Source organism: Palaemon carinicauda, chromosome 21, assembly GCF_036898095.1.
Source record: "Palaemon carinicauda isolate YSFRI2023 chromosome 21, ASM3689809v2, whole genome shotgun sequence".
NCBI lineage: Eukaryota > Metazoa > Arthropoda > Malacostraca > Decapoda > Palaemonidae > Palaemon > Palaemon carinicauda.
Genome location: NC_090745.1, coordinates 11,693,544 through 11,706,043, shown reverse-complemented (window position 1 = coordinate 11,706,043; position 12,500 = coordinate 11,693,544). Strand labels below are relative to the sequence as shown.

Below are 12,500 nucleotides of genomic sequence, written 5' to 3'. Positions count from 1 at the left end.
AAACTTTAAACTTTTATTTCGTATCTTTCTTTGTTTTGTTGTAAATTCTATCATGTGAATTTATATAAGACACTTTTCTCTCACCTTCCGTCACATTCTATTGTAATGTATAGTCAAAGGTATTAATATTGCCATATTGTGAAAGTTATACTAGTGTTATTCTTTCATTTCAAGTCAAATTATATATATATATATATATATATATATATATATATATATATATATATATATGTGTGTGTGTGTGTGTGTGTATAGTAGTAAGTTGGCCAGGGCACGAGCCACCCGTTGAGATACTACCGCTAGAGCGTTATGGGGTCTTTTGACTGGCCAGACAGTACTACATTAGATCCTTATCTCTGGTTACGGTTCATTTTCTATATGCTTACACATACACCAAATTGTCTGGCCAATTCTGTGCATATTCTCCTTTGTACTCATACACCTGACAACACTAAGATTAACAAACAATTCTTCTTCAACCAAGGGTTTACTGCATTGTAATTATTCGGTGGTCACTTTTCTCTTGATAAGGGAAGAAGAGACTTTAGGCATGGTACGCAGCTTTTCTAGGAGAAGGACACTCCAAAATCAAACCATTGTTCTCTAGTCTTGGGTAATAACATAGCCTCTGTACAATGGTCTTCCACTGTCTTGGGGTAGAGTTTTCTTGCTTGAGGGTACCCTCTTCCTCTTGTTTTGTTAAAGTTTTTATAGTTTGTATAGGACATATTTATTTTAATGTTGTTACTCTTCTGAAAATATTTTATTATTCCTTATTTCCTTTCCTCACTGGGCTATTTTCCCTGTTGGACCCCCTGGACTTATAGCATTCTGCTTTTCCAATTAGAGTTGCAGCTTAGCAAGTAATAATAATAATAATAATATATGTATATATATATATATATATATATATATATATATATATATATATATATATTTGGGATATTTGTGTTTTGGGACACAACTTTTCTATAATTGTTCTACAGCAATATTCATTGAAGGCGATTGCCTTAGCTACGTCAATGTGCTTCCTACAGAAATCCTCGAATTTTTTCATCTTTCTTTTGATTCTCAGGTGTAAGCCTTTGGTTGAAGAAGTTATGAATATTTTTTTTTTTTCTTAATTTGTCCTAACACTACAGCAATGTTTCGACAAAACTATGGGTTTATCAAGTAATTATTGATAAACACAAGTTTACAATTCCTTTTAGCTTTGAACCTCATGAGACGACTGGCGAAATCTATCCGAGGCCCTTTGCGTCAATAGGCGTTGGAGGAGATGATGACTGTAGAACCTCATACACAAAAAGGAATTGTAAACTTTTGTTAATCATAATTTCTTTAACTTTAGGCTCACATTTGAAAACAAAGAAAATTAGGAAATACGAAGATTCATGTGGAAAACACATTGACGCCTCTAAGGCAATCGCCTTCAATAAAAATTAGATATATTCATTTGATATATATAAACATATATATACATATATATATATATATATATATATATATATATATATATATGCATATATATAATATACTACTACTACTACTACTACTACTACTACTGTGACATACATAAGGGTTTCGCCCTTACCAAGGGGCTCATCAGGTGGGTTTGGCCATCTGTCAATTTTGCAGGCTTGGTTCCCACGACCCTCTTCCCTTCTGGCCGAAGACAAAGATTTTGTACATCTTTATCAAAGGGCAATCCATGCTGCTGCTTCTGCTTTTGCTGCTTTTGCTTTTCTTTATTTCCTGCAGCTGCTGTTGTTCTTTCCGATCATCATCATTCTCCTTATATATATATATATATATATATATATATATATATATATATATGTGTGTGTGTGTGTGTGTGTGTGTATATACATATATGTATATGTATATATACATATATATATGCATATAATCTATATATATATTTGGATTTTTTAAACATTTTTATATTTTTTCATTTTCCAGTTTTATATTTATTTTCCTGTTTTAAGACTTTCTATTTCTTTGGATTTTTTAGTTTGTGTATTTTTTGGATTTTCTATTTTTTATTTTTTATTAGATTTTTTAGCTTTTATAATTTTTTGGGATTTTCTACTTTTTGTAATTTTTGGATTTTTTATTTTTATTTTTTTTTTTTAGATTTTTTTAGCTTTTATAATTTTTCTTTGGATTTTATAGTTTTATATTTTTTTGGATTTTTTTATTTTTTTATCTATTTTTTGTAAAATTTTTTAACTTTTATATTTTTGGGGGATATTACAGTTTTATATTTTTGGATTTTTTAATTTTTATATATTTTTTTATTTTTTAGTTTTTATGATTTTTTTCTAGTTTTTTTTATATATATTTGGCTGCTGTTGGTGTTGCCAGTCAGTGAAGCCTACATTCTGAAGATGGGTAGTAAAGTTGAGCACTATTTATCCCAGGCTGTTACACAGGAGGTGGTGCACCTCCTCAGACGTACCTCAGTAGAGAAACTCTTGGGCCATCCTATAAGGACTTGACTGCTTAGTAGAAAAAGCCGAACGTTTTACCTCTGCATAGCTGGTCTTCTAATTTATTCCCCCAGAACCACCTGAAGGTTAGTATCCGAAAGAATAGACCTAGATATCCGACCTTTTGTTCACCTGACGAAGAGCTTGTACCACCCCAACAGGGAACATAGCATACTAGAAGCAGCTCAGCTATTCCTTTCTGCAAAGCCAGCCCTCTAGGGTGGTCCAAGCATCCTCCAAGCACATTGCATCAGATTTACACCATCCTTTTGTTCCTCTGGAACTGATTCCTGGGAATGCGCATCTTGGGCGGTTTTTCAACATTTTGCTTCTTTCGGTTCTTGGCTTTTGTGTCCTTCTTGCCTGTCTCTTTGGGTCCAGGATTTAGTCTTGCAGGCTTTTGAGGACCCTTGAATCCTCTGCGGGGCATTCCTTTAGCTCGCTCTTGGTTTGGCTGATGATGGCCTTTGTCTTTGCAGGGGCCGCCCTCGGTTTTTTTCATCCTCTTTTTCTGAATCTTCAGTATTTTGTTCCGATTCTTCCTCATCATCTGAATCTTCATCCTCTTCCTCTGATTCTTCCATTTCGTCAGGCAAGAAACTAAATCGGTTTTGAACGGAAAAGCCCAAAATGTCTCCAGTCTTTTCGCTCTCGGAAGAATCCGAATTTTCCTCCTCTTCTGAAGATTCTGCAATTACTATTTCCACTGTTTCTTTATCTTCTTCTGGTTCACTATCTTTCGATTCTTCCCTAATTTCTTTTTCTTCATAATTTTCTTGCAATTTTACATTTTCTGTTTCTTCAGAAAATTCGAAAATTTCTTCCTCACTTGAAGTATCTTCCAATACGATCTCTAAAGAGTCAAGAGTTTTCTTCTCTCTTCTCCTCTGGTGCATCAGCGTCACCGGTTTCTTCAACTTCATTAGATTCCTCTTGTTGGGCATTTTCTCTTTTCTCCTCTTTCCTAGGAGACATAACACTCATCGCAATGATTGCGCTTCCAACGAAAAGACAACCCGCAGCACCTGCCAACAAGAGGTTACTTACCACTCCATTTTCGAGTGTACAGAAAAGTTTCTCTGTATTCAAATCCGGAAGCAGTCTCGGGAGTATCCAATATAATTTCAGTCCCTTGCTGAATTGGTCGATTTGATTCTTCATTCCAGTTCCAATCATTTTGCATTGTTGAGCTTCTTCAAAGGCGTTCCACATCCAACAAATGGGAAGAAGTTCATCGCTCTTCGTAGAAGTGAACTCTGCGAGCCATTAGTTCCAACGCCTCCTCCAAGGCAGTTCTCCATGCTCGGCACCTCTGGAAGAAGCCACGAGAACATCCTGAAGGTCCAAGAGTTTTGGAAAATGTTCAACTTTCCGTTGAGATATAACAGATATTCCTCACAAAGAGTTTTGTTCCTGAAGAACTGACTCTCCGTGAACCAAGTTTAGTCCTCCGAGAAGGGTTCCGTCGGATAACAAAAACATTCCAAAGCTGGGTGTAAGCACTTTTAACATTGTAGGATACATTGTCAAAGTATACAGTATACCGGCTTCTTCATCTCGTACTAGCCTTATTTTGAAAAAATGATAGATGACAAGAAGACAGCTTCAAAAGATTTTGAAGACATGGAATCTCTTTCTGAGACTCGCAGTGGAGTTTTGAAGCTACTCCGAAGATTCAAACGTTTTCCGTATCTCTTCATTAGTTTTCTTGCAAACATTATTATTTATTTTTTCTATTTAAAAACTACAAAGATATTTATTCTATATATATATATATATATATATATATATATATGTATATATATATATATATATATATATATATATATATATATATATATATATATATTTGTAGTTCTTCCAATAAAAAAATATCAATTCTTGCACGAAAACTAACGAAGAGATACTGAAGACATCTGGATCTTTAAAACGGATGCAAAACTTCGTTCCAAGTTCCAGAAATAGATTTCCTGTCTTCAAAATCTTTTGGAGCGGTCTGCTTGTCTAATCTCTCTCTCTCTCTCTCTCTCTCTCTCTCTCTCTCTCTCTCTCTCTCTCTCTCTCTCTCTCTTTCTATATATATATATATATATATATATATATATATATATATACACACACACAAAATGAAGGCAATTTCACCTAGGTCCTTGATTCCGACATATTGATCCTCCTTAAGTCTTTGAATCCTTGTGATCAAATCTTTTGAAGGTCTGTGGAAGATGATCTGCCTTTCTCTTGAGACGAGGTTTGCTTCGTTAAATTGGCCATTTTTTCTCGAAAATTCAACTTTTCTTTTGAGTTAATTTACGAATATATATGTATGTATATATATATATATATATATATATATATATATATATATATATATATAAATACTCCATATATGCACATACATATATATACATACAGTATATATATATATTCTCTCTCTCTCTCTCTCTCTCTCTCTCTCTCTCTCTCTCTGTATATATATATATATATATATATATATATATATATATATATATATATATATATATATATATATATCCAAATAAGCCATATATATTTTTGATACATTAATGTCTGGATTCTCTTAACGACCTCGGGATCAGAGCCCCAGGCGAAATCACACAATGACAAGAGCTTGTCTCCGGCCGGGAATCGAACCCTGGTCGGCAAGCTTGTATAGACAGTGACTAAACCACTTGGCCAAGTGGTTTAGTCACTGTCTATACAAGCTTGCCAAGTGGTTTAGTCACTGTCTATACAAGCTTGCCGACCAGGGTTCGATTCCCGGCCGGAGACAAGCTCTTGTCTTTGTGTGATTTCGCCTGGGGCTCTGATCTCGAGGTCGTTAAGAGAATCCAGACATTAATGTATCAAAAATATATATGGCTTATTTGAATATGAATGTGCAAAAATTTATCATATATATATATGTATATATATATATATATATATATATATATATATATATATATATATATATATGTATATATATATACTGTATGCATAATTTTCATTGAAGGCGGTAGTCCCACTGGCGTCAATGTATTTCCTACAGGAAGCCTCGTATTTCCTCACCTTTTCAAGTAGGCGTACGCCGTTTGCTTAATGAACGATGGTTATTCTTTTTCTTTATATTTTGTTCACTACAATTTCTTTTGTACATGAGCTTTTACAAATATTAAGATTAATTATAATGAGATTATATTGTAAATAAATTTTTTATAATCAAAATTCCCATTTATGATCAAAGTTGGCGTCTGCTTCTCTAACAATCTCTAGGAACACATTCTGTTATTCTTAATGTCCATCTATCGTCTGTCATTTTCATATTCTCATTATATGTCCATCCCCCCCACACACACATATATATATATATATATATATATATATATATATATATATATATATATATATATATATACCACCGTGCTGGGTGGTATATCTTTGCAATCCATGTTTGCCAACGGTTATTTAAGCGGATGAGCAACCTGTTGAAGTAACGAGAACTTTTCGGCTTATACCCTTGATGCCTGGCGGATGATCTTGTTAGAATTAGTATGGACCGGCAGGGGTCACTTGCCTTAGTTAGATATGCTCTGCGCATCACAAGGAACTGGCTATCCTTTGGTGAATCTAGCCAATGAATCCTCTATGGATTAGGCAGTCTATGGAAAGCAAAAATGACAGAATGTCCCCCAGTTAATATGTGTAAGATTTATTTTAATGCTATCATTGTTCTTACACTTCTAGTAGTATTTCCTTATTTCCTTTTCTCACTGGACTATTTTCCCTGTTGGAGCCCTCGGGCTTATAGCATCCTGCTTTTCCAAGGTAGGGTTGTAGCTTAGCAATTACTACTACTACTACTACTACTACTACTACTACTACTACTACTACTACTACTACTACTACTAATAATAATAATAATAATAATAATAATAATAATAATAATAATAATAATAATGAGGACTTTGGCACATGAAATACTTACGGTATTAGCAATATTTTGAAGCGTGGAATTCTCTTTTTTAATACTCTAGCGGAGGCAAGTTAACTCTTGGGCAGTGTGTAAAATATGTATCTTATACTCACCATAAGTTATACACAGTTTTATATACACACAAAGGCCTAAGAGTTCCACCTCAGACAAGGCTTATTATTAAGCTCTACTTTCATAGTTTGTTTACACGGTGGAATTCTGGAGCCCTGTGAGTACCTAGACTGGACATGGCAGTAAGTGGCTAGCATATATATGTATATATATATATATATATATATATATATATATATATATATATATATATATAAATGGTAGCCACTTACTGCCATATCCAGTCTAGGTACTCACTGTGCTCAAGATGTCAACGGTGCAAACAAACCATATACTGTATATATGTGTATATATATACATATATATATATATATACATATATATATATATATATATATATATATATATATATATATATATATATATATATTGTATGCGTGGAGTTTAAAATATCATATAATTGTTTCCACCAACGAAGTTAGGAGGAGGTTATGTTTTTACCCCTCTTTGTTTATTTGTTTATGAACAGCTACCTGGCCACAATTTTATTCATAGAGTAGGAAAACTTTCTGCGATTAATCGTTTTGTTTAGACTTGGAAGTGATTCAGTTTTGTAAGATCTAGGTCAAAGGTCAAGGTCGAGCAAAAGGTCGACCGAATTAACCCTTAGGCAAGTGGGTTTCGAGAAATGAGCTGCCGTGGTGGAGGTCTGCACTCTCAGAGTGCTTCTCTAGTTAGGATTATGATCAATTGCATTCTTCAGTTGCATTGTTTGAAGTGTGTTCATTAATAACTATTTGTGTAATTAATCGATTACATGTGAATATTTGTATACTGTTTTTTGACAACTAAATTATATAACGATTAACCACTTTCATTTCATTATATACTTTTTAAAGATTTTTACAGTTTTTGTGGTAGGTTTTGTAATTTATATAAACTTATGCATATTTTTATATATGATTATATATATATATATATATATATATATATATATATATATATATATATATATATATATATATGCATATGCATATATATATATATAGATAGATAGATAGATAGATAGATAGAACAGTCAGAGATGGTGGAGAAGTATTGGACTGGATTGATGATAGGAGTATGCTGATGATGCTGTCCTTGTTAGCAGAACACCAAAGGACTTGCAATGCTTGCTTACCAGAATGCATGAAATATCACACGAGGTTGGGCTGAAGATCATTGGAAGAAAGAGATGTTAAAAACGGAGTATGCAATAAAAGATGAAATATCATTGGAAGGAAAAAGGATTAATGAGGTAGAATCATTTAAGTATTTAAGAACTATGATTTCTAATACAGGGTCTTTAGAATTAGAGTTTAGTGAAAGATTGAAAAAAGAAAATCAGACAATGGCAAGGTTTAGTAAACTTTGGAAATCCAATCGCATGAAATTACATATAAAAATCGGACTATATATCAGTTCAGTGAGATCGGTGTTACTCTATGGACGTGCGTCATGGTATGGCAATGAAACAATCGCCAATAGATTAGTAGATTTGAGAACAAAGACCTCTGAATGATACTGGGAGTTAAATGATAGCAGGATAGGATCAGAAATGAAACTAAAAGAGAGATTACTCGAGTGCCATATGTTGATGAGATCATGATGAGGGGTAGATGGAGATGGTTTGGACATGCTCTTCGCACTCCTTAAGAGAGATTAGCCCATCATTAAACGTTCAGTTTGGCTACAAAAGTCACTAGAAGAGTTGGAAGACGCAGCCAACATGGATGAGATTTGAATCGCGAAGTAGGAGATGATGAATGGAGAAGTATTGATGTAAAAACCTTATATTATAACATTTCTATCGATGTAATGATGTATGAAACATCGTTGAAAATTATATTATAACATATATATCGATATAATAATGTATGGAGAAGTATTGATGTAAAAACCTTATATTATAACATTTCTATCGATGTAATGATGTATGAAACATCGTTGAAAATTATATTATAACATATATATCGATATAATAATGTATTAAACAACGTTAAAAACGGTATGTTGTAACATTTATATCGATGTAATCATGTATGAAACATCGTTGAAAATCATTTTATAACATGTATATCGATGTATTAATGTATAAAACGACGTTTAAAAACACATGAAATGTATATCTTGAAAAATGTCCTGTCACAGCAATAGTAAACTACAACATGAACTGATATCTGAAAAACTAAGGATGAAAATCCTGGCCAAAAGAAGTATTATTATTATTATTATTATTATTATTATTATTATTATTATTATTATTGTTGTTGTTGTTGTTATTGTTATTGTTATTGTTGTTGTTATCACTATTATTTTATTAAAGGCATGATACTATAAGCCCAAGGGCTCCAACAGGGAAAATATACCAGTGAAGAAATTAAATAAGGAAAAACTAGAAGAGAAGTTGAAGAACAATAATAACATTAAAATAAATCTTTCATTTATTAACTATGAAAACGTCAAAATAGCAAGAGTATAAAAACGGCAAAATAACAAGAGGAAGAGAAACAAGATAGAATAGCGTGGCCGAGTGTACCCTCAAGCAATAGTATAATATGATATACTTCGATATTTTCGACTAAAGAGAATATTTGCAAAGAAAACGTGCGTCAGATGACCTCCAATTGACCCGAGACGAACTCGGCGACCTTGCATACAATGAAAATCGTACCCAGTTGCATCAATAGTTATAAATATCTCGGTATCGGATGTGCTTTTAAGGAATACGTAGGTTGGAAATTATACTCATTTTCATCTACCACATCTTATTTTATGTCTTGAATTATTAATGATAAAAGTTGGCTCGCTGTTAGGGTATAGCTACTATATAAGAAATGTTGGAAATACACTGATGTATATATATATTATATATATATATACATGCATATATATGTATATATATATATATATATATATGTGTGTATATATATATATATATATATATATATATATATATATATATATATATATATATATATATATATATATATATCTGTGTGTACAAAATCAACTGTAGCCGTTTCTAGTCCAATGCTAGATAAAGGCCTCAGACATGTCAATTATATCTAAGCTTTGGCCAGTTTTCATCACCACGCTGGCCAATGTGGATTTTTTATGGTGGGAGATTTTCGTCTAATTGCTCACAGCAAACCAATCTAGTATAGATGGTCCTAACTAGTACAGCTTTGCTGATCATGGCGATACACATTGAGGTCTCACCACTCAGAAAAGTATCTTGTGCTTTCCCACCGTCATTCTTATGTCAAGTGGTCGGTTGCCTGATGCACCCTCTCCAATGTCTTCTATGAAAGGCCTCCTCTTCAACCAAACCTCTTCTCTTCATATCATCCTTCATACAACCTCATTTAAATCTCTGCATCCGTCTCGATCTTCTCCCCCTAACAGGTTGGCTCCAATCCCTCCTTAGTCCCTCCTCACTATCCAACCTTAACACGTTCCCACACCATCTCAGTCGTGGCACTCTTATCACCTTAGTAACCTTTACTACTCCTGCCATTCTTCTTATTTCACCATTTTCCAATCTTTCAAATAGTGATATTCTAATAATCCAATCAACATTCTTATTTCTGTTCTCTCAAGCTATGCTTCCTCTTTTCGTCTTAGAGCACATGTTTCCGATCTATACATTAACACTGGTCTTATTACCGTGCTATAGATCTTCACTTTCAACATTATGGCATTTTCGTATCACATACCATTCCTGCTACCTCTCTCCACTTCCCCCAGGATGCTTGTATCCTATTCTCAACATCACCCTCTCATCATCCCTACTTTCATGTATAGTTATCCTGTCCATAACTTCCTTACTGCTCACCATAGATTCCGTCTTATCCACATTTACTCTCAAGCCCCCCCCCCCCCCTCACACCTTTCTAAATCCTCTGGCCACTGTACAACCTTTCTCTGTAAGTCTTCGGCATTTTCAGCAGTAATCACCTAATCATCTAAATATTGCAACTCAAACAAATCTTTATTTCTGATTTCTTTACTTAACACATCTTTGACCGCCACAAATATAAATGAGCTTAATCCTACTCAGATATATATATATATATATATATATATATATATATATATATATATATATATATATATATATATATATATATATATATATATATATATATATATATATATATTATATAAATGTGTGTGTATTTGCGTCAATAGGCATAGGAGGAAATGATATGTATATATATATATATATATATATATATATATATATATATATATATATATATATATTCCTAAACATTGTCCATTACAAAAATCGATGTTTTAAGAAATGTATGCCTGCGTTGATGTAACAAAACCAATGAAGGGTCATAAGCAAGTAGAAAACCGGGTTAGAGTAGCTCACGGATAACAAGTGACGCTTTATCTAAAATATCCCTTCGGACCATCGGTTCCTAATCGTAGGATTCGCGTCGCACGTCATCGAACGGCCCAGTTCGGTTTAAGAGGAATCTGCGTGTGATTAAGGTCACATTGATCCTGTCACGTAGCGTCGTTGCTTAACCAAAGTCAGACTGGATTCGAGGTATGTTCCCGTACCTTATGATATATAACATCATGACTTGATTACTCGGTTTATTTTTCCTTTTGTTGTTTACCATTTTCCTTTTAATCTTTAGATTTTTCAGATAAAATTGTGCAGTTTTAACATATTTTTTCAATGTATAAGTTATTGTACGTTGTCCAGATTCTCGGTGTGTTGTTGTTCTTAATTAGACGTAAAAACATGACTTGATATCTCATCATGATAGATTGCTCAGTTTATTTGTTCCCTCTATTGTTTACTATTACCTATTTATAATCTTCACTTTCTCAAATTTAAAAGCTTAATATCTTTACTATGCATAAGTTATTTTACATATCATTATAAGGTTTACATTAATAAGTGCGCTGCCATTGATGAAAAATGCATTGATTTCTGCATCCGGTATTGTAGTAAATAAATGCATCTGGATGAATGTCAGGGACATTAAATTTGTAGCTTTCAATGCATATCCGACCAACTCTATTTTGCACCCGGCCAAATCGGTAGGAATAAAAGATTTATTGAGAGCGAGAATCCACCCAACGGATTACTTGCTGATCCAAATGTGACATGTCAGGGATAGTTGTAGAATTACGCATTCATTCAAATGTGACATTTCCTGGATACCTAAGGAATTACACATTTATCCAAATGCGACATGTCCTTAATAATTCAGGAAATCCATGAATTATGCATTCATCCAAATGCGACTTGTCCTGGATAATTCAGGATATTCAGGAATTACACATTCATCCAAATGCGACATTTCCTGAATAATACAGGAAATTCAGGAATTATGCATTCATCCAAATGCGACATTTCCTGAATAATTCAGGAAGTTCAGGAATTACGCATTCATCCAAATGCGACATTTTCTGGATAATTCAGGAAGTTCAGGAATTACGCATTCATCCAAATGCGACATTTTCTGGATAATTCAGGAAGTTCAGGAATTACGCATTTGGAAGCGACATGGCCTGAATAATTCAGGAATTACGCATTCATCCAAATGCGACATGTCCTGAATAATTCATGAATCACGCATTCAGTTAATTGAATATTTTGATAACTAGTGTACCTGAGCTGTCAAAAATGATGTCTTAATAATTAGATAGATATGCACGCACACGTAAACACTCAAATCCAATCCTTCCAACCCTCTCCCCCTCTCCTTACTACAACATGGCAGTTTCGGCAATTTGTAAGAAATTGTGGTTTCTGAGTGTAACTCTCGGAGTACCCCCTCTCGCCAGGATATGGGTACTCCCTCTTTCCTTACCGAATAGACGGGGAGAAATTGAGTAGTCATATATCTAGAAATGCCACTGAGGGTGACAGGAACGAAATATTTTCATATATA

General features: G+C 33.4%; 2 protein-coding genes across 2 annotated transcripts in view; one reads left to right on the top strand and one right to left on the bottom strand.

Annotated features, from left to right (window-relative positions):
* Positions 1-12,500, top strand: part of LOC137614631 (tachykinin-like peptides receptor 86C) — a 566,255-nt gene that overhangs the window by 35,301 nt on the left and 518,454 nt on the right. The window lies entirely within an intron of this gene.
* LOC137615548 (glutamic acid-rich protein-like) lies at positions 2,927-3,436 on the bottom strand. The gene has a single exon (XM_068345458.1). It carries the CDS (start codon positions 3,434-3,436, stop codon positions 2,927-2,929), a length of 510 nt encoding a protein of 169 aa, XP_068201559.1.

Coding starts and splice junctions, on each gene's coding strand:
- LOC137615548 (XM_068345458.1), bottom strand. CDS start 3,436: ATGCCCAACAAGAGGAATCTAATGAAGTTGAAGAAACCGGTGACGCTG.